Consider the following 23,252-nt stretch of genomic DNA (forward strand, 5'->3'; position numbering starts at 1 on the left):
ACAACAATATTATGAATCGGACAGGTTTGGTCTGGACTTTGGAGAAGGATGGTAGGATAATCACAATTACAGGATGGAAGGATTAACAGGATCAATGGCGCGGCCGCTTGTAGATGCACATGACCTCTTCCGTTGCCTAAAATAAGCGAATGCCCTATCAACCAGAAATGCTGCTGTCTTTTATTGACCTAATACTGTGTCATTCTCGTCTTCCATACATGGTTCATGAGCACCTAGTTTAGAATCCCATCCCTGTTACAGAAGAATCATTATTGTTATCTTCTACTTCTAATTTTACTGCTTGAAACACGACGTGTATCACATATACAGAACACTATTAAGTAACGTGATCCAAGTGGAAGAAATCGCATAAAACTTCAACACAGATCATCATGGAAATCACTAATAATTCTTTGTATCTCTTAATAAACACACAGGTGGCTTAACGTATCAAAAATAGTTTACTTCAGATCTGGCTTGCACCTCTATGACGGCACAAATAAGCAGTCTTTGACTTGGAAGCATACTGTGATTTCTTAACCACATACAATTGTTCTTTGTGTAAAGGCACAGCAGTAGTGTTACTCAACTAAAATGGACAAGAGAATCATTGAAAAATGCTGACAATCGCAAAATAAACAAATATGCATATTTTAACAAGCACTCCATATGATTATCTCGTGTAAGTTAGTTGAAGTTTGGAAGCTACAGAAATAACCGGGACATAAATCAAACCCTATAGCTAAGCAGTCTCTGGAAGTTTGAAACGTTTTGATAGGAGCAAACTTACTGTCCACATGGACACAAGAATCAACTAAGAATTCTCTAATTTCTTTGACTAAAAATTTGCAAATAATTTACTTAGGTTCGCACATATTTCATAGTCAACTTTTAAATAGAATGACCAGCATTATTCTGATGAATTATCCTCTTTTTTAACATAAAACATCATACACCATTATAAAAACCATTTTCAATAAATAAGACAGATTTAGACAGTTTAAAACGGACCCAAATGCAGTACTGGATACAAAGTCATAGCAAGCCTAGAAGGCGAGGGTAGATCCGCAACACCAGCAACAAGGCTTTTGGCAGTGCAACTCTCATCAAGCCTTTGACCTGATCGTAATACAACTCAGGTATTCCACAGCGACAACTCATGAAATCAAATTGAACAGAAATCCTCAAACAAGGAAACAATAGCTTGTGTAGGCCCTGAGTCAGTTGTAACAGTTATTGTTCATACCTGAATAGTTCTGATATATTTGTACACAGCGGTGTATACACATAGATATATATATATATACACACACTTAGTGTCTTTATACATATATACTGATATATATATATATATGTATATATATATATATATAGGGAGAGAGAGAACGTACTAGTATTCCATTTACTTAGGTGTCAATATCTATCCATTATCCAGTCTTGGATATTGTATCCCATCGCTCTGTGCACTGATATAGGTCTTGTAAAACAAGATCATGTGCCAGTAACCTTCAGAAGGTCAACCGGCTTTCTCATTATGGAAATATCAATGGCCAGGGTGAGAACCCCTTACTGGATGGGGCAGTTCTCAGTCTGTCCCATATCTGAGGTATCACTACACAGCCACACAGTCATCAGTTTACCAGCTAGACCCTATGTCTTTGTGATCAGTTCAGTAGCCATTTAGTTCCAATCAAATCATTCACGCCACTATTCCACTAGCACCAAGAATCACCCAGGTTAATCCAAACGTTCCACTTTGGCTACAATCTTTCCTTCCCATAATGGTAACACTAAACTGTCTTCCCCAACTTCCTCAAACACAGCACCAGAGCCAAATTCATCACTGTTCTTCTTAAAATAATACCTGAAATAAGGAGAAAAAAACATCGATGTTAATCTGACGTACGTATGGAAGGGGCATAACTTTGGGCATTATCAGAGTTATCTCCCATTATTAGTAATGGTAACCTGCAAAATCTGGCAGCCTTTAAATTATCATGTTAATATTGTGACATATTCCTTTTCTTGTGCACTGGGGATCAAATCTATTTCAAAACTAATTATCTAGATGACTTACCTATAATTGCCCTTTTTGCTGATGAGTTGTTTGAACTGGCCTAGTGTGATATCTGTGCCTGGTATGGTGTGGCGGTAAGGAATGGGGTCACCACAGAAGTAGATGCCGATGACAGTCTCCTCACACTGGGACTGAGACATTGAGGCTGGCTGGGACATGGACTGTGATGGGAGACTGGCCAGGGCAGAGCTGTTAGCTAGCACTGGCGTACTTGACTTTTTAGCAGACCTCTTCCTGTCAACACAAATACAACACAGGCTTAGTAATGTTTCCAGATCTAATGTACAGATTTTTCTCTGAGCTTTTAGCATTGCCATCCCCAATTAAGTACATAACTTGCACAGAACAAATTTCAAAGTATACTAGGCTAGTACAAATCCCTGTAAATAATAATGATTTCACTTTCTTGTTCAGAACATTATACACAAGTATTTAAAGCACAGAGAGAAATCTAAACAAATTCAATGAAATGTTATCACATGTTTCGATCCACATATCCATTTCTTGCAGTCAAAGTTTATCTTTCTGATGACATCTTAATAAAAGGCAACTTTGTGAACATGCAATTCTACTCACTCTGAGGACGAAAGTGTGGGGAGTGTAACGTTTCCTGACTGAAGGTCAAGACCACTGGGCACAACCCTTGTAAATGGAGAACTTCGAATCTGCGAGGTGCTCTGAGATGGAGGGGGATTTCTCTTATCACGTGCCGAAACACCAGCGAAAGACCTGGGACAAAAACGGAAAATAGGTAAAACTGTAACAAGTGGAAACAGAGAAATGCATTGCAGTTCATCCATCTAATGAAATTAACTGACTATATTCTGACATGTTTTCTTAAATCTGTTCATTCTTTAAACATTGATATCATACAGAAGTTAACCATCAACAGAAGTAATCAGATCTCTTCATGATCTTATAATAAATGCTGAAATATTCTGTAACACTGAAGCTATTACTTTTCTGTCTAGCACTATTTGTGTATTTAGAATAAGGAGTTTCGATGCAACATCCACATCTTAGCAGACTTTGGACTTCTGATCTTAAGTTTGCAATTGCAAATGTATCTGGGCTCTTACTTTGATTTGACAGGCAGAGCCCTCGCCTCGCTTTCCAGGCGTCTCTTGGCCTCCTCTAACTGCGTCATCGTGTTGGGCGGTGTCAGCAGTGGCATGGACGGATCCTGTATGATTGGCTGGTTCGGCTGAACTCCTCCGTGAGGTATTCGGGGTGGAACAGCCCCGCTCCTCTCTGCTGAGGCAGAACGATTGCTTGAGTTCAGGCTTTGCTGCTTCTTCGATGATCTGAGGAGCAAAAAGGTGACCAAGTTATTGAATTACACATTCAAGTTAAACCACAGAATAGCTAGAGGACCACACTGGAACGTGTGTGTGTGTTCCATTAGACAACAGGTATTTCTACACAAATCTTAAAAGTGAAATATGTTCAGAAATTCTAGTTTACGAAGATCAGAAAAGCATACATGGAAGGGTGCTTGTAACCCAAGTCAATGATAAACATCTTTAGACATTAACAAATGAAGATCTCTGACTTACCCTCCTTTGTGAGGCTGAGGGGATGGGGATGATGAAGCTGCTTTATGCGACCACTTGTGAGAGGAGCTACGGTCAGAGTCAGCAAGGTTACCACCGGGCGCTGTTACATTATCACTTGCCAGCATCCAACCCATAACCCTACAATAGTAGAAATAATATAATATTATAATTATAGATTATACTAGAAATAGTATAATCATTACTAATCATAATTTTGGTCTGGGATGAAGTTTCCTTTGACGGGCAGTTCTTGATGAGACACTTATACATGTAGTGCTCCTTTTGATTTTTTAGCAATCCAGGTATAGTACACCAATACAGCGTTAAAGTGCTTGGCAACACCAACTACACCTGCCACTACAACTTCCCAAGACGATGTGCCTAATACTAGGTACATACAGTATAGTAATATCTCAGTATAGTCCACAAGATATAGAACTTCACAATCATTTCATACAAGAAAAAAAACTACCCAGTTCATAATGGGCAACTCACATCCACTCTATAGAACTGCATGCTTAAAATTAAGTATGAAACTCAAATTATCACTGTAATCTTTTCTGTAACATTTGCAATGATAAACAATATGAGGGGACAAGATTTTGTGTCTTCAATGCTTTCAAAACCTTTTACATACAAGGTAAAACAATAGCCAAAGTATTGTTTTGTTTGAACAGATCATCAGAGACCCCTGGCAAATTACCAGCAGCAGTACTGCCTATGTGTAGCTGTTAGAATCACCATTGTTCTGTACTGGACACAACAATTGTCTGCTACAGTGTCTCACTAGCAGTGTAGCATCCTAATGACAACAGCATACTGCAGCAGTGCCTAGTGTGGTCATAGCATTGAAAAACAGGCCACCAAGACATGCACTATGTGGAAAACAGCTTGAAGAGAAGTTAGTTATGGGTGTACATGTAATATTTGTGATGATTATACTCCTACTGAAATAAAACTGATAGATTTGAGGAGCTTACTTTTCGTAATTGGGATCCGATGGGTTTGGAGTTGGTAATAAAGGTTCCTTTTCGTACACACCACTAATGCCACTGTCAAAAACACTACTAGCATCCGTTGAAGTTTTGCGACTATTTGAGCGCCTTCCTCCATCTTTCCTCCTGTCATTCAACTCCCCTGTTGGTCCTATACTGCCTGCACCACTACTTGATGTCTTTGTACCCTGTAAGAAGTCTCCGTGTGGCCGCCCAGTTTGATCCCCACGCCAATGTGCCATTGTCTTGTTCTGGGCTACCCATTCCAAGGTGGCACGGCCGTGGCCCTGAGTTCCGTGATGATGATGGTGGTGATGATGTATTGTATGCACACGTTTTTCATCACCAACACCGCTGTCCGACGACAACATGGAAATACAATTGTCCTTTTTGGCTTTGCGAGATTTTGTTAGTGTTCCTGGGAAGGTAGTATTTGCCGACGCCGGCATTTTGCGTAATGTCCTGTCAGGAGATTTTGATTTGGGTGAATGCCGACCAGGTGACCGACTAGGTGTGTGATGGGATGAATTGTCCCAAATTCGGGAACAATGTTCTTCTAATATTGATTGTGCATTATCCTCTTCTATTGACTGTATCAATAACAATGAATTGGATGCCTTCATGAATTCCTCCTTATCACCATCTTCAATCTGTAAACAAACATACAGATCATTTTTAATTTTCAGAACTAAATCAGACAAGAAGCTCCATCAATCGTCCTGTATGAAGGTCAGATTTCAGATATCCTACATGCACTGCTTGACATGAGTCGTTAACTTACTGATGGGTCTGAGTGCAAGACTTATTGTCACAAATGGTGAAATCTGTAACATGTATTGACAATTACATCTTGCTACACTCTTGCTAAGGGGGCAATCTGTTAGTTCATAAACATCAAGACAGACTATGGTGTCACCTACCTCACACATTCGAAGAGACTCAGCCATTTTTTCTTCCTTTTCCCTCTCTTTTAGCACAATATGTAACCTCTCAATAAGAAGAGAGGCGAATTTCTGAGGATCAGTTTCAGCAATGTTTCTATCTTTTGGTGGACGGTCTGTCCTCTGCAAAAGAAGAGAGGAAAAACTTAAAAAAAAAACTTATATAAAACCACTTTCTGTTAACAGTTTCTCATCTCCATCTTTAGAATGACTTGAGCAGGTAACTTGACAGCTTTGTGTGACAATGGACGCCTTTGATGATAACAATTCCCAGACAGACTATGATAATTAGGTCAGATAAAAGACAAGCGCTTACAGGTATGACTAATGGGGCATCTTTCCCTTCCTTATTCTGTTGGGCTCGCCGGCTTACTGCTCGTCTTTGTTTCCAATGCTTTTTGTACGTAGGAAAGCCATCCCTGAAAGTACATAAAACACCATCAAATACAATGAAAACTTACCACCAATGGATTATTAAAGAGGCACTAAAGTTGTCAACAGTGAGCCAACCCTAACAAACCTTCTTCCACCCAATTTCATAAGGCTAAAAAAAATATTTTGCAACTTTTACATCATTTTTTTGATCACCATTTGACAAAAATTTCCTACTGAAGTGGCCCACACAAATATTCAAGTCCAATGATTGTGTGCATATTGTTTCCTACAGAGGGGTTCAAAGGAATTTTCCTCTTCCTCCATTCTCATTTAATTATGCGAATATGTGTTTACACAGTACCAATCATGGATGGCCACTATCACTAGAAAACATGCCACAAGCTTTCATTCATGCTGATTTAACTGCTTCATAAATCTTCAAAACAGGTTAACATGAGTTACCTGGTGACAATTCCCGATCCATATTTTTATGAAAAAGCTTGTAGACCCATGAAGGTATAGCCTTCACCCTGTGGAGAACTTACACACTGCTGTCTGTGAGGGACATGGTATCATCTGTGAGAGCATCGCTGGACAGGCTCTGGATTTCGCTGTCCACAGCGGACACTGTGGCGTAGGAGGTGTAGTAGGGCTGAGACTGTGGCTGGCGAAAACTTGTGTACGGGTTATACCTGCAGCGAAGAAACAAGAATGATTATAATTTTGCTATTCACGTTAAATGGATGAAAATAATCATTTCAAAGCACATGATGTTTGTGTGGAATAACATATAAAGTCAAACATAACAAAAATGTAAAACTAATTCCCTGTATACCAGTGTGTTTTCTCAAACACTGCTCAATGAGTGACTAAGATGTTTACAGCAAATCTGGAAGTTTTTCTGGACCAAAGGCAAAGCTCTGAGCAAATAATATCTCCCTGGGCTTTATACCAGTTTACAGCACACGTTTTATCCCAAGGACCATGTTATATCCACAGACAATTCAGTTTATCTATACCCTGTTTGCTTGTCTTTTGACTTGTATCACTGTCAATGTGACAAAGCACCGATGCACAAGATAACAAGAAATATCACAAGATGTTCAGTCCTAGAGTAGACACTCCAGTATTATATAAATATGTTTGTTTTTGTGAGTGGGAAGCCCCTTGATGTGGTTACATATCTGGACTGATGTGGTTACATATTTGGACTGATGAAGTATGTGTGTGTTGGGTGAGGAGGTGAGATAGGGCCAGTGAATAAAGTTTAGCTTCAGATACACTCACATTACGGTGTCACGACCAAACAGAAGCCCTGACGAGGGCTCACATATCAGTTTGTGTACTGATTAAACCGCACTTTTCATGATCGTGTTAAGCAGAGTTATTTTTTTCCAGGTTTTACGGACATGACAGAGAGAACAAGGTTTTCAATCGGAGTGTTTGTTAAGAGTGCTCTAATCTAGCTGGCAGGTACAGGTTGAGCAGGTTATCAACATCAAAGGAGACCAGGTGTATAATTATACTGCGGAATGAAGCCTGACCAGCATTGACAACAGGCTCAATTGACTAAAGGTGTTTACATTGCTATATGTTGAGTGTACATGTCACAGCCTCCTCCTCAGGTAACCAAAGCAGAGGAGACTGTTACACTTAAACATAACTGACATCATCCCTACAACATCTCTACCTATTTGAAGTGACAGCTTTATCATCAATGGCTATCTTTAAAGTGTTTCCCTTTTACTTTAAACAACCCGCTATGAGTGGTTCCGAACAGTGGTGTCCTTATATCCTAATAAAACAGCTCTTATCTAAGGCCCATGTATAAGTTTATTGGATCATTGGCTCAGACACGTATATTTTCTGCTTTCGTAGAACACTTTTAAACAGTTTTTTGTCTTTTGTGTAATAAAGCACTAGTGTCCTAAATGATCTTTCCTCCCTCAAAGACTTTCTCAGACAATAATATAAGAACTTCATATTCTACCATCTGTAAAAAGTCTTTGTCTGTGACAATAGGTACACTTGGTTTATTTAATGGACTATTACTCATTGCATTAAAATAAGTTTGAGAAGAAATAAAATAAATCCTGAGCAACCCCTCAAACACCTGGCAATAGTTGTCTCAGCTTGATGAATATCTGCCACTAGATCAATCCTTAATGGCGCAGTGCTTCTTTACCTGGGAGAAGAAAATGCCCTCAACCCTGATTAATAGAGGAATAAGATGCAAATTGGTTGTGTGGGACTAGCAGATTCCCCCCCTTAACAATGACATCTGACCAATAAAACTGACAAAGGTCCACATACAAATGAGTCTGGAATGTACTGGCTTAGGGACTGGTCACTATTTATTGTAGCCTGGGTTGTAGGGCTCTTTCAGCAGGCAGGATACCTGAAGGCCTTCCCCATTCACAATGGAAAAAGAAAACTGGCCATTAAGTCTCTTAATGCTTCAGCTAACTCTTCCACAGGAACAAATACAAGTAGTCAATACCCAGAAAGGCATGAATTCTATTTGGCTCAATTTTGGACAGTTGGAATTACATCAGCATGGAGCTCCCCTTGAGGGTCATGAGGGACACCCTCAGTCTGTTTGATTTTTGCCTTCTTATTGTAAAACAGATGTTCACATTTTGTCCCACCTAAAGCTTATCTCCTCTTTACAAGTTCAACCAGAGGACAAGATTTTGTGGACATGTTCCTCAGTTTGCAGCACATTTTGAGATTATCCAAGATATTAATCGATAAATACCCCCTGGAGAAGAGCTTTTTCTGGGCACAAGTCCCCCATGGAAGCCTCCACTTTATACTGGTTGACCTGTACATACATAGAGCCAAACTTTAAGCTTGAATGAGCCACCCAGCCCAGGCTGGCATTATAGGTTGTTGGCGGTCAATATATCCACAGGCTGACTACATACTCTTCTTGCTCCCACAGCTTACACCTAAACTTAGCCCTAGGTTATAGCTGGCAATCCTGAACAGTCAAACAGAGGTGGGTCATTAAACCATACTTTAGAGACAACAGGTAGCCTGGCAAAGGTGCAGTGCCCCCTGGCTACCCCTGCATGCTATCCAGTGCACAACCCCTTTAGAAATATTGGGCCTCATAGTAAATGTGAACAATTCCAGCCAAGCTCTTCACAAAATTAATGTCAGCCTCGCAACATGTAGGTGACCTCTTAAATTCCTGCAGCCTCTTTTCCTACCTAGACCAAGGAGATAACCCCCCACCCCCCACGGTGCCTCCTACGCACATAAAATTCTACCCACTTCTGCAAGTAGTAAAAAGACGCATTTCCCTTTGATTAAATAGTTGCCCAGTTTAATGGTCCTCTTTTTTATCCATTAAATTAAAGTACTGTATAAATCCTAAAATATCCTTGTGAAAAACTAAACTCATTCTCAGGCATGAGAGACACGGATGGAGCAGATCATGACAACATATGTACATATATTTCCCACCCATAATAAAGTACTCATCGCGTATTCATTCCGGATAATTCATTGCACGTGGCTGCATTTATCCTTTCACTTATGCTACATGTACCTGTGTTTCTCAATGTTAAATCAGTGTTTGGACATGACAACATCCACGAAGAAGACACAATGTAAAGTTATACGGATATTTTCTTTTCCAAAAATTTCAAATGTTTTTCCATAAAATTAAATAATAAATGTGTATATCAAAGATTCCCCTGACTGGATTGACATGAACCAGAACTGGCTTTGTTTTTTTTTTCAAAATAACTCAGCCACAATTTTCTGGATATAGCCGTTTTTCTTTCAATCACATAAAAAATCCCACACAGTTGTACAACAGCACTTGTCACGGCCACCACCCCCTCCCCACCCTCTTATCGTCACTGAATGTGAAAATAGCACAGTTCACTCGCTCAAGAGAGGCCGAGAACCTTCAAAGGGGAGTGATTTGATCAGATTACTGACGGCATAATGGACTATAAGGGTAGAGTTTATTTAACAGGAGATAATTGCGAAAGATCAATATATAAATGGTGTCAATACAATTATCTGATGAGAGTGCCCTGCAGTGACATAAATGCACTATTAACCAAATGAGGATGGTGCAAACTCTTACTAATCATAAGCGCATGTAGTACCAGTACTAGATGATGTTCTCCACTTGGAAATGCTCGTAACTTTATTGACATAAAACAGACCTGATCATTATGTGCTAAAATCAGTAACCAAGCTCCAATGAAGACTGGATATTAATGTCAGATCATGATCCTATTTGACTCTATAACTGATGTACAATCTACACATAAATATCCGCACAATTCATGTTTGTACATGTACCTGACAATGGTGAGGCCTTCAACTTTCTAATGCATGTGAGCTTTCACGTCATCAGTTGCCAGTCACATTGTCTTTACAGCATATGTGTAACATGAAATACTGAATATATTATATCACCTGTAAATAAACACTAACGTGAATAAAAAAAAAATTTACTATTCATGAGATGCAATTACAACCTTTGCCTCAAGTGCCACTAATTGAGCACAACCATTCTAAAGTGCATGAAGTACTTATGCAAAATGTGTGCTGTTTGACAATTTACATGAGGTTTTATTCCTTGCACTTTTTGAGGCTTGCATGTGGCCTACAATGATGTTTATCTGTATTGAACCTTAATCTTACTAATCCTGTCAGCACAAGTTAGAATGAGGTATTGCACGAAATCCTGATGAAGAGACTGGGTTCATTAAATTGGTTCACAGGTGACTCTGGACAGATAAATTCAGACAAGACAAGACAAGCCCGTGCATGTATAGTAATACCCCTACAGGAAAATAACCATACACCTTACACAGGTTGGCAGTTTTGGCTTTATTAGGTAATACACATAATCTATTCGCACCTGTGTTAAGCATGTCAAGTATTTTATTTGTCTTGAGGTTAAAAAAACAATATCCCTGAATTGATATATTATTCAAATGAAAAGTTAAAAGGCTGAAGAGTTAAGTCATAACAACCTAATGCAGCAATTTATTTCCTTGGTGTTTGAACTGTAACGTGTTTGTATGACTGCATGGCTGGCTAATCATAAATAATTCTACAGCAGAAATAGTAATTACAATATCCTTTATGATGACCAATAAAAGTGGACGGATGTCAACCTGAGGGGCAGGTTCATAAAGCACACTTGCGTATCTAGCTGGGATCTAAGACTGGAGCAGAGTAAATAACAAACAAAAGACTGCTGGCCTGTGTCTTAGTGTGGTCTCTTATTTCCCTGCCTTTGTTCCTGGGTCAGCCACAGCACAAATCCTAGGCTTGTACAGAATCTGTCAATAACCACACAATTACTCCTTGCTTTTTGCCCATATCCACACACACTGACTGCATCAGGCCAGTTTGATGAACAGTACTACAAAAAGGTCAATTCATATTGCCCTGCTTTTCCCCTTACTGCCAGGTCGACATCTTGCCTACAAGTGACATAACGAGGTAAAACTAACTCCACCCTACAGCCCAGGTATCCCATTTCCTTCTGGATCAATGTCTCTTTGATCTATTCTCTACTGACTTTGTTCGGACAAGCCTTTGTGAGACAAGCTCCACTATTGAGCTAATAATTGAATATTAAGTACTGCAGAAGCCTACACGTTACTTCTGATGTGCTTTGATGTGGAGATCTCAAAGCGGCAGCCAGCAATACAGGCCAGTCAACTCTTTTGTCAAGTGATACGCATTTGTATGTTTTTAATTTACATGCATGCATAAATGATATAGATACAAAGCCTGTCACCCAGCACCAATTGAAGTTGCTTTGCTTGTACAGGTACTGGTGCCAATAATTCCTGTTACAGTATTATGGCTAATGACAAAAGACTTGATACAGGTAAAAGCAAGGCTGAGCTTACCTAGGTTACTAACAAAGACTTCCACGTTTTATTCCTATCATATAATGATTATATTTTTTCTGAACAAGGTGTCTATTTCGGTGTCAAGATGGCAAGTTAAATGTATAGTGCTGTCCAATGGTGGATGTAAATGTATGAAAGACTGCATAGATCTTCCTTTTACACTGAACTGAATTTTATTACAGAGTGATGATGTTAATGGCACATCATAATTCATTTATTTATTTTGTTGCTTAATGCCATTATCCTAAGAGTGGAGGAAACCAGAATACCCTTTGACCCATGTCCCCAAGAACTGTGAGAGTACAACTCCTAAATACAACAGCCTTTTTTTAGGCACTTAGGCACTGTAATATTCCTTACTGCACAATGACCATTCACTTTATACGGTCTTAAACTATAAATGACACTTACCCAGATATTGTCTCCGGACGCCTTGATCCTTTACTTTCTGGCTGTGTGAAGGAGGTATAACGACTTGATGGGGGTCCCATCAAAGACGATGCGTCGAAACTTTGAGCTGATAACTCTTGGTCTTCTAGCAATGTGGGTAAAGGTCCAGAAACAGGACGAACACTGTTCGAGCCACTGGAGGTCTCACTGCTCTTGGGGCTTTTGCTGGCTCGTTCTACATATTGCACATAAAAATCCGAATTGAGAAAAAGACGGTAAGAATTGTTCCTCATGTACTCCTCCACCTCTCTCTGCGCCTCGTCAAATATAGACTGCAGCAAATTCTTACCATCTATTTGGTCGGATATAGACTTTCGAGTCCGAGCTGAAATGCATGAAAGGGATTCACCTCTAATATACTTTTTATTGATCACTTTAATAATATAGTTTATTTTCACGGTTTCACTTGGAGGTTGTTTCTTGAGCCCTTGACAGGCATACCAGAAGTCCAACGTATGCTTTCCACCTGCTTCATTCTCCAGGAACTTACTATATAACTGCACTCCATCGCTATCCTCCAAGAGGTGGTGTAAACTGGTCGCCCATTTCAAACAGGGTGGGGTGCTGTTTTCCGTGAAGGGCGGCGAGTTTGCCGCACTTCCCTCAGGTTCAAATCCTAAGGGGGCATTCTCATCATCACACTTGTCCAGACCCTGTACAGAGCAGCTAAGAGATCCCCCTGTACACGACTTGTCCAGGTTGGAGCGCCTCGGTGTGGCAGCCGGAGAGTGACCAACTTCGCCATTCAGTGATCCTCCGCTTTTCCCGGAGGAGTGACTCTTCATAGACATGTGACTTTTATGAGAGCCACTACTGTGAGTCGATTGAAGCTCATTCTCTTCCCCGGGTACTGGAGGTCTGGGGGCATTTTCCGTGAACTTGTTGCCCTCTAAGTCACTCAGATATTCACCGACTTTGTTCTGAGACATAGTTCATCCATCGAATGATGGTTCAACATTGACTTTTCACTTTGTTACTCCATGATCACTGGTAATCCTTATTTATCAATATGGCAGGTGGGTTAGGCAACAGGAGATGCTCAGCTGAAAAGAGAAAAAAAATAATCTGATTAAAATAAAAAGTTAACTCCTAAAGACCACTGATTATAAGATTTCTAAGGCAGATTTTAAACGCTACAGTATCTCACAAATTATGAGGTTCTCTACAAACATGCGAGATCTGTGCAGACAAACCTGGACACAGAGCAGGATCCCTTAAAGCTTTATCTCCAGCAAACATGTACACAATTTTTATCTTGTTTGTTTCCACTTACTTCAGTAAAAACAATTTCAGAAAAGTTATCAAAAAATTGTACATATATCGCAGATAGTTGGCCCATATCAATGAGATGCTTAATTCGTCTCCTGTGTGCACTGATTATGAAATCTGACACTAAGACTCAGATAATAAAGTTACCATTAAACCCGCTCAAAAGCCTCCTCTCAAACATGTAATACGAAGGGAAGGGCATGGCATTCCTCAAATCCCTTAGCACAAGACCAAAGCGGAACATATTTTACACTGCCTGCCCGCACTTTGAAGGGGGTCACAGACTGTCAGAACATGTATAAGTTAATAGTTCACACCGTATCTCTATCCCCACCCCACACCAAATTATCCCAGCCACAGAGGTTAAAGAAGGAACTTAACAAGCCCCATGGTGCAGCCTCTACAGAGACAGGTCGGCAGGGAGAGGGCAAAGAATGCCAAACTTTCTGCTACAAAACCTCTTCTGCTCCACCATTACTTCTGTCATTTGCTTACAATAATGAGTCCAGTGCAAACATATTTATCTTGGGGCCTCTCAAAAGACATCATGAGATATTGCCAGAGACAGATACAAAAGAAAACTGGCTCTACAAAAGGCAGTTCTGGCAAATAAAGTAATGTCTTTTGTCTCTATTTTTAACTCATTAAGCTTTCCATCAAATAGCTGTACTAAACAGGGACACATTTCTGCCTGATTCCCTAAGTCACACAGCTTCAAATAGAACATCAAACTCTCCTAAATATAGAAGAACCATAACAAGACATCACTGTTGCTCTACTTTCATCTTAATTTCATCAGAAAAGTTGGAATTCTTTTTATGATGACTAGTACCCACATCAATACATCTCCTGTGGCAGGACCCCAAGTGCTTATTGCCCATGATAAGTGCCATTTGCTGGCTTAAGCCTCTCCCTCTTGGGTTAGAACCCTTTGCTGCAGAACTTGTTGGAACATTCGCTCCCACATCTAAAGCCAGTTTTATGAAACCGTTTGTCCAGTTTCTTCTTAAAATCATCTTAAATAGATAAGATGTTAATGTGATCACATGTAAGAGAGAGATCTCCTTCAAAAGCCTTTGTGGTTGAACATCAAACAGACGTTGCCTATGATAGCTAGGGCCCATCGCTATCACAGCCAGCTTACCAAATATATGTCAATGTCTTAAGGCTTCATTTGAAAGGCTTCCCTTTACACTTTTGCCAAAATCAGCCAGGCAATCCTGTTCCTTTGATCTAGACGGTGAGTGATGTTCCAGTGAATAACACAACAGGAATTCACACAGGACACTTTGTGAATAATCAGTGGTGAGGAATAAGTTACAACACATGGGTGGGAGGTGTGTGGGGAGTGGGGGGGGGGGGGGGTATATACTTCTGATAGATTTCTCCTGCAACAAAACAAAGCTTCAGGTATAATAGCTTAATGTATTTCCCTATGGATTATGCAAAGTTTCGAATATCCAGCCAGGAAAAACTGTTTTTCATCACACAGTAAAAAATGAGCACCTGAAAAGCTATGTAAGTTTATCTATGTAACTTGTAACTAACATCAGTTTCAGATTTCAAGCAAGATAAGACGCCTGGTATTTAAATTGTGTGCTACTGGGATTATCTGACAAAAAAAAAAAAAAACAGGTCCCACCCTAGTGCCATCTTTTATGACTACAATGGGATCGTTGATGCTTTCAGAAAAATTTCATCAGGGTGTCATTTTTTCCCCCTTTTTTGCTTCCCCCACTTTGTTTACAAGATCAAACAAGTTTTGAACAGAGAAATAAGTAGCAGGTGAGTGATGACACATAACAGCGCCTTTTGATGTTACAGTGTGCCAACCTCATGGCTTGTATCTTCTCATCTAATTTCCATTTGATTCATACTTAAGAAACTACAACAAGCAAGGCCAAGGGAAAACTCCACAGCTCTGCATTATATCTCTACAGCTGTAGTTACACACACACACTGTGAGAATGGCCCCTGGCAGTGCACAGCCAACTTTGCATATACCATGAATATTGGGGGGGGGGGACAAATTCAAATAAACACAGCAGTTATTTCCATAGTCGGGCCTTGTTTGATGCAGCCACAGTTTGATAATTTTATGGTATATTGACACCTATCTGCTTTATGAGAGCTGCATTTCATTTTCAGGCTAGAGTGAGCATCGGAGAGGGGATCAGTCACCCTTGAGAAATCAAAGGAGCCAATCTGAATAGGGCCAGCACTTAATGCGGTCTCTCCTTTGTAATTAGGCTGGTTTCACAACAAGAAATCAGCTGGAAATTTGTTAAAAAATAGCTGCTATGTCAATAAATGGACATGCTTCTATGGGCTCCAGTGATATTGTTTGACTCAGCAAGCCATAGGTATAGACATTTGTCCACATTACATGTAAGTGAAAACTTCAACTGTTTCGGTGCATTACAACTATACTGCTTAAATCCATGGATGTCAAGACAATATAAACGCATACTTCACCACATTGGCTGTAATGAAGGTATTGTGTCCTAGAATGCAAATAGAGATTGTGAAAACACTGGTATGAAATTTATCTTCAAATGAATAATGCAATGTCTACTTCCTACTCTAGAATCCCCATTACAGTATTAGAATGCCTATGAATGGAGATAGAAAAAGTCTTCTTCACGAGTATGCTCGTTATCCATGAGTATGCTCAGAACAGACCCTTACAACTACTACACTACCTGAAAACATTATAAATTATACATAAGTAACAAAACCACCAGAGCTCAGTGAAGTGGTACAAGGAAACTATGCAGAACAGCACACACCCGAGCCATCACAACTGACACCAAAACATGAACACATACATGTAAACTGAAATATAACACCATTTTGCTTACAATAACTTTGTTATGTAATGTAACTCTCTGTATCGATCAACACAAAGTGTTAGGAGAGTTACAAGGAATAACTGCTTCTGATGTGTTGGATCGACTATAAGCCACATTTACCGCATCTTCACAGGCGTAAATCCATGTCAACCGAGTGGTCCCCATAATCAACTAACCTATTCTCAGTCTCGCCGAAACAAAATGATCCATGACAATCGCACAAATTCACAAACTAAGTACATTTTCAGGCACTACATTCACCACTCTGTTGACATGGATTTACGCTAATGCATGTGTGAAGATGCGGTAAATGTTGCTCACCGTTGATCCGACACATTAGAAGCAGTTATTCCCCGCAACTCTCCCAACACTGTCGAGTTACATTCCACAACTAACAATAACTACCAAAAAGTATTGACAAGTAATAAATCACTTCAATAAACAAACAAAAATAAACAAATTATATTAAGACTATATACCAATTGTTTACAAGACAGATATCACAGGCCTTCCAATAGCACAAATTCACATATATACTTGCATCTTTAGCCACAGCTATAACTCAGTATTATACTTGTAAAACTTTATCTTCCTCAATACAATGCACATTATAGATCTTTCCACTAATGCCAATTTGTTACCCATCCAGACAAACCCGGTGTAAGATGAAAACACCACTACATTGACACTGTTTGCTTTCACCGAGTACTTAACATATAATACATCCTAATCTTGTGATTCTGGAGATTTAGCATCTTAATAGTACAAGATTATCAAAGTCTTCCTGTCAACCAACTTGCCACCTGCTGACTGACTTAATACAATCCAGACATCCAGACCAGGCATCCTTCCATAACAAAATTGGTCAACTGAACTGTAAAAGCCATATAAGAGGTTACAAAGGGATCGGGCCAGTGAAGTGAAGAATAATATGAAGTGTAGGCCTCATGCCTTGACACAGTTTAGGTTATCTCCCTTGACTGAGAGAATAAAAGTACACAACACGGCATACAACTCAGTAAATAATTAGCAAACACTGTTTTTGCCATATATCCACAACCAGCATTGATCATTGCAATACCTGTGGATAGCAAATTGTTATTTGAATATTAAATTAATATTAACAATTATGATAGTAGAAACTGTGACAAGATACAAATTCTTGCATCTCTGCACAGTTTAGTTATCCAAATATTAGAATATTTAAAAAAAAAAAATATGCAGGCAACAGAATGAATTATGGGCACTCTTTCCTATAAACAAGAAAAAATAAACAGAAAAGAAAATACACAACTTAGGGAGATAAAACAGACACAATCAAAGAGAAGAAACAATGGGCAAGTCCATCCTGGTGCAGGACTGGTTTAGTATACAAGTGCATTGTATGGCAAAGACTTTTCACCAAACAGACTCCTTTTGTTTGGAGAGTGTAAAATACAACTGGCTGAAAACCACTTGACTAATATCTCCTTCCTGTCCATAGATATATACATTTTATGTTGTCATGCACTGGTGACACGGGAGACACTTTATGTCAGAACAAACAATGACGTCCTCTTATCACAGAGGTGAGCTGGCAGCCCTGTTCAAGTATTGAGTGCCCGATCAGGTAGTGTACTGGCTTGAGACAGGGCTCTCTCTAAAGCCTCACACATGTACATGCTTACAATCACCTTCTGACACAGTCACATTGTGTCCTGCCCACCTCTGAGGCTCTAACTCACCTCCCATCACCTTCCTATCTACCTCTACGGAGACTTAAACTGTCAGGCCTTCCAATGTTACTTAAAGGATACATGAAAAAGAACTCTAAAACAAACATCATGTTTCTATGACTTATGCCCAGGAAATTTTGTTAAAAAAATTTCATTTTGGGGATATTTTCATATGTGCTAATTACCCCGCTATATTATACATAATTTCTGTCAACAGTTGAATTTTTTCAGATATGACATCGTTGACCTTGCTCGGAACTTGGCGAACACCCCCGAAGTGCCCCGAGCCCGGTGAATCGTGTCGATACAGTGTGGACAAGATGACATGTACACAGGTACTGCAAGGTTCTTCGGGCCAGCTTAGCGTCCCCTCGGCGCCCCTACATCCACCACCATTTGGTCTGTTCCTCATACCCACACCCCCAATGAGCCAGAGTTCTTTTTCAACAGGGACATCACTGCTGCAAGCTACTTAATTTCATTTACTGACCACTGGGGCCTTAAGAAAACTGTACTTTGAAGCCATTTTCACCACTCAAAGTGAAAGTTCAAAAAACTGTTTGCACTGTTACATATGATAACCTGCGCATAAGGAAATAAAACTGATATAAAACTGAAGTGTTTCATGTATCCTTTAACAAAGAAAGAGGCTGAAGTCAGGGATCACATTTTCTGAAACATCTCCAACCAACAAAATGTCCTTATTAAATTATTTAAACCTCATAAAACATTAATTCAATTTTGTAAAGGTTTAGCGGATAACAGTTACCTAATCCCTGGCATATTACATTCTATATCCAAATGCATACATGTGTAAGAACTGATCTGCACACAATCTGCATGATGTAATGCCCGAAAGACCATTATATACTTCATAACAACAATGCCAAGTCAAACCCATCAAATATTTAACTTGCCACAATCAACAAAATTAAAATCCAACAGACAAACTTAAACCATTCTAAACCTGCATAATAAAAACAAGCGCAAATTCACAGTTACTTTGAAATCCCCCAAAATATTGATATCAATGGTCCAGCACTTGTGTAAATTTAAATGATCTAATTGAAATATTTAACTGAGTGACTAAATTATAAAGCTGCATGTTATAGACCTCCAATAACAAATCAACATGCTTCACTATAAAGGTCAATCAATGGTACATGTACGTACATCAAAACATATCACACCAGGATATGCCAACATCTTTGATGTGTAACTTTGACAACATCCTGACGCACCAAATATTTCCAACTACCTATGTAGTACCATAGCACTTACCTTAATAACCTAGAGAGCAAACAGACCCAACTATTATCACTTCCTAGGGCAAGAACCATTACTGTGAGCAAATTTACAAAACTGAATGCCTTTTCAACAACGGTTTCTCAGACATGTACATGTGCAGCACTGACAACTGCTCTGTAGAATCCTGCACAGGCATATTTCAATGTACATGCATTTCTACATTCACAATCAAAACAGGATCAGTGGGGTTTTTACATTTCCAGGAATTTATGATCGCAGATGCTAAAGCATTAAGCATCCATCCCAATATCTGTAACATTAAAATGTAATAGTACGAACCGTGTAGTCAAGCTTGTGGTCGGATTTCATTCATTTATACCACCATCTACACCATTGTAACAATGTACAACAATGTGTTATTTATGTTCATACATATACATCCAAAAGAAAAAAAAGAAAAATAAAAACACATGAACATGTCAACACCAACATGGCCTCCTGAATAATTTGCTTGCAACCAGATTATAGTTCACACTGAATTTTCCCGATAAAGACAACAGCTACAAGCCAACCAAGGTTCTGAACCGGTACCCACACCACCGAAAACAGCCCTCCTAAGCATGGCTTCTTACCTCTGGAAAAACTAACCCAGCCAAACCAGGTCCCGGCCGAATGACCTCAATCTCTGACCCCAGCCAACGCACGTTAAAACCGTTGTTATTCATTAAAATATGCCAAATAACAATAACCAAAGACCTACCGTAAAAATTCCTCGGTCAGCACAACCACACGAAAAGCCAGCTACTTATACAGAGGCCTCTTGTTTCACTAACGAACGATCGCTTTATAGCGAAGCGTCGCCATTGCGGAGAGTGATGGCCGCGCCATTTTGTTCTCCAGTCAAGGCTGTTCAGATGACCACAACAGTTGATTGAGCAGATTTTAAAGCCCTTTCACAGACCATCCGTAGATCCTACATCCTCTCTCGTGCGCTCAAATCCTCCACTAATTACACTGAAGAAGCAATGTCGCTAAATGTGAACGCAAAAGAGGACAAGTTGATATTCCCCACGACAAGTCCAACACTGCAACTTACCTCGTTCGTATCCTGCCTTGGGCCTACCTCAGTGAGGGCGCTGCGGTATGAGAGGCTCCCAGTCCAACTCAAACCCATCAAATACACGCCGTGTTTCACCATTCAACCAAAAACAACGCCGTTTTTAACTTACTGGTTTTACCAAGATCATTATAATGTCTCCATGAATCGCAACTCACACAATAACAACTAATTTGATCCCCGTCGCAAGGTTAGGTAATCATGGTTATGAAGCAAATGCTGAGATATAGAAGCCTAACGTGTTGTAAAAGAGTCTACATTGTTGTAATTACAATTTCATAGAAATAAATGGTAAAAGGCTTTGTCAAGAGTGAAAAGCATGAACACAATTATACTTCAGGGCTTCTTTCCCAGTGACACATTCCCTTGCTAAACAACTAAATTTCTTTATAACAAATCCATAATAATAATTTGATACCACTGCTAATAACTTCAACATATATAATGCCATCGTGCTATAGGTCTATTCACAAAGGCAGACAGTCAAAAGTAAAATAAATACCGGTATAATGTTTATAACAGCCGACTACTTACAAGATAAGAAAAATGCAAACTTTGTGACGTCTTGTCCAGAATCCACTGTGTAAATGTAATATTCTCGTCAGTAAGTTCACTGTATACTCCACAAAGCTATGCTGGCTTCACACTCTCACACGACCATCTGCTCAGGCTATATGCTAGAAACACACGCTTAACTCCCACAGAGATACGCTGGCTGTTTTGACAGAGCGACCGTCCGAAGGACTTCAAAGGGCCGTCGTTCCTTGTTGAATTTAATCCCCTTGTTACTTATCGCCAGTGATCCTGTACAGCTTGAATACAGGCTAGGGGGCCTGATAGCACTGATCACAGAGAATACGTAAAACACAGCAAAAGTTTAACTAGTATAACTTTGCTAACTAACTATATTAAACCTCAGACTTGACCATCTTACCTCTTGACTGCCATGCCGAACAAGTATCCATCCAAGCTGCACATATGCCACTCTTTAGAACAAAATGGCGATAAAATTTTCAAAAAGTTTGAATCCCCTGAACATCAAAGCCACATGCCAGCCGCCGATAATCGCCCATACACGGTGACGTCAGCCTTTTGGTGAAGCCGCGCCAATCAAAGTTCAGCGAGAATCAACATTCACAAAAATGCGGTGGTCGTGGGCATTTTATGAAGGGGAGGAGGGCAGGTTTACTGTTAACAAACGCCTTTATAACATTATCTATACTGAGCATATGCTATAGTGTTTGAAACGTTTATGAATATTTCAGATAAATAGTATATTCTCTGAAATAAATGACGATCATAAATGAAGATAAAATATATATAGGGAAAATTATAACGTCCTTGCACCCACCACTAATATGGACTCGTTTGATGGCTTCCGATAGTAACATGAGGTTGGGAGAGTTCAGCTCCTTACAGATTTGCCGCCTCGGAAAAGCAGCAAAAACTACTATTTTTGTGCGTATTTTCTACCAAAATTTATCTTGGTGTGTAGAGAGTAATGCAGGTTACAAGTTGCGTAAAAAGAAGATGTTCAAGGCATTTTAGATTTTGTACAAATGCCATGTTCGTTCCAAAATCCTAGATAATACCCTTGCCCCTATAAATTACACACATTTGCCCGAGGCGCCTTTGAAGTCTAGGCCCATGCATTAGCGGAGCACTAAATCAGATGTGGCCGGGCAATGTAGTCGTGCGGCAGGTGTAGGCTTGAGCTAAAGCCCGCACTCAACTAACTACAGACTTGATAGAGTTTCAAAAGAGAAGTGGTCGTTACAAGAACACTACCACAGGGGGGCATTGTGCTCGATCCTGACGACGATTTCTCTCGCATATGTGAACTGGGTATATAGACTGACTTAGCTCAGCTCACACACTGTATAGGCTACAAGCGTGTTATGGAGGTCGTCTGATCGTCCACACAGGCCCACCCGCTAATGGAAATATGGCGACAGCGACATTATACATATAGATTTTAATGTATATAGGTGCATGCATGGTTGTGAGCATATATATAGTAGATTATTTGTATTTTTATGTAGATATATACACACATATATAGTATTTACAAGGCGTGCGATTCTAGCGTGTAATTTGTATAACTCGTCCGTAAATATATGTATTTGTGCGTGTTTTTCATTAAAATCCGACCAATATATTTAACTTGGTTGTCTGTTTTGTATCTGTTATTCAACGCTGTATTGATGTATTTTCTTACATTTTCCCGTTTATCTTTATTTTCATTTTTTTAAATGATTTTTAAGCTATTCCCCTGCCATTTGTCTGTTTCACTTGGGGCTGTCTGAAAAATATAATTGATGGCGATTTTCTGGCGAAGGCAAGGTCACGTCGCTTTTGTGACTGTTTTCTTAGAAGTGAGCATGACAAGAGGCGAGAATGAGACAAGCATAATTGCATATTCCTTGCATTTCCTCTTCATCCATGTCATCAATTTCTCTCTGGTAAAATTCTTTTGAAAGGGCCGAACAATAAAAACCGACAGATCAAAGCACTCCTAGCGATCTCATTGTCTTCAGTCGTAATTTCAGTACTCTTTTGTGCAGTCATTAATGGAGATGTGTTGGAAAACCATGAATATCAGTTTACTGTCAGTCGACTCTCTTTTTTTTTCTCTTTTTTTTTTGTTGGAGATAGGAGAAATTTAATTGTGAGTGACTAACTAGAGTGATCAAAGAGAAGTTGTGTTTGCAGGATCAGCCATAATATCTCAAGGATTCCATAAACTCACTCGACCCG

At 39.6% G+C, this 23,252-nt stretch overlaps 1 protein-coding gene across 3 annotated transcripts; it reads right to left on the reverse strand.

Annotated features, from left to right (window-relative positions):
• Positions 1–1,603: 1,603 nt before the first annotated feature.
• On the reverse strand, positions 1,604–21,545 carry LOC135479094 (axin-1-like). 3 transcript variants are annotated; one of them, XM_064758819.1, is made up of 11 exons: positions 21,430–21,545; positions 12,256–13,337; positions 6,490–6,636; positions 5,886–5,988; positions 5,549–5,692; positions 4,614–5,278; positions 3,634–3,771; positions 3,157–3,381; positions 2,654–2,806; positions 2,078–2,311; positions 1,604–1,864 (listed from the first exon to the last, which is right to left on the reverse strand). In XM_064758819.1, the coding sequence occupies exons 2-11, from the start codon at positions 13,221–13,223 to the stop codon at positions 1,738–1,740; spliced, it is 2,904 nt and encodes a 967-aa protein (XP_064614889.1). In that variant the 5' UTR covers positions 13,224–13,337; positions 21,430–21,545; the 3' UTR covers positions 1,604–1,737. The 3 variants fall into 3 exon arrangements, with proteins under 3 accessions (XP_064614889.1, XP_064614896.1, XP_064614906.1); XM_064758826.1 differs by lacking the exon at positions 21,430–21,545 and adding an exon at positions 21,030–21,186; XM_064758836.1 differs by lacking the exon at positions 21,430–21,545 and adding an exon at positions 20,139–20,263.
• Between the last annotated feature and the right edge of the window lie 1,707 nt (positions 21,546–23,252).

Source organism: Liolophura sinensis, chromosome 1, assembly GCF_032854445.1.
Source record: "Liolophura sinensis isolate JHLJ2023 chromosome 1, CUHK_Ljap_v2, whole genome shotgun sequence".
In the NCBI taxonomy this organism is placed as follows: domain Eukaryota; kingdom Metazoa; phylum Mollusca; class Polyplacophora; order Chitonida; family Chitonidae; genus Liolophura; species Liolophura sinensis.

Bases quoted from the DNA above. Each gene is read 5' to 3' on its own strand.
- LOC135479094 (XM_064758819.1), bottom strand. From the start codon at position 13,223: ATGTCTCAGAACAAAGTCGGTGAATATCTGAGTGACTTAGAGGGCAAC. The intron at 5,693-5,885 runs GTAAGCGCTTGT...CTTCTTTTGCAG, and splicing joins ATGCCCCATTAGTCATACCT to AGGACAGACCGTCCACCAAA. The intron at 2,807-3,156 runs GTAAGAGCCCAG...TTTTTGTCCCAG, and splicing joins GCTCTGCCTGTCAAATCAAA to GTCTTTCGCTGGTGTTTCGG.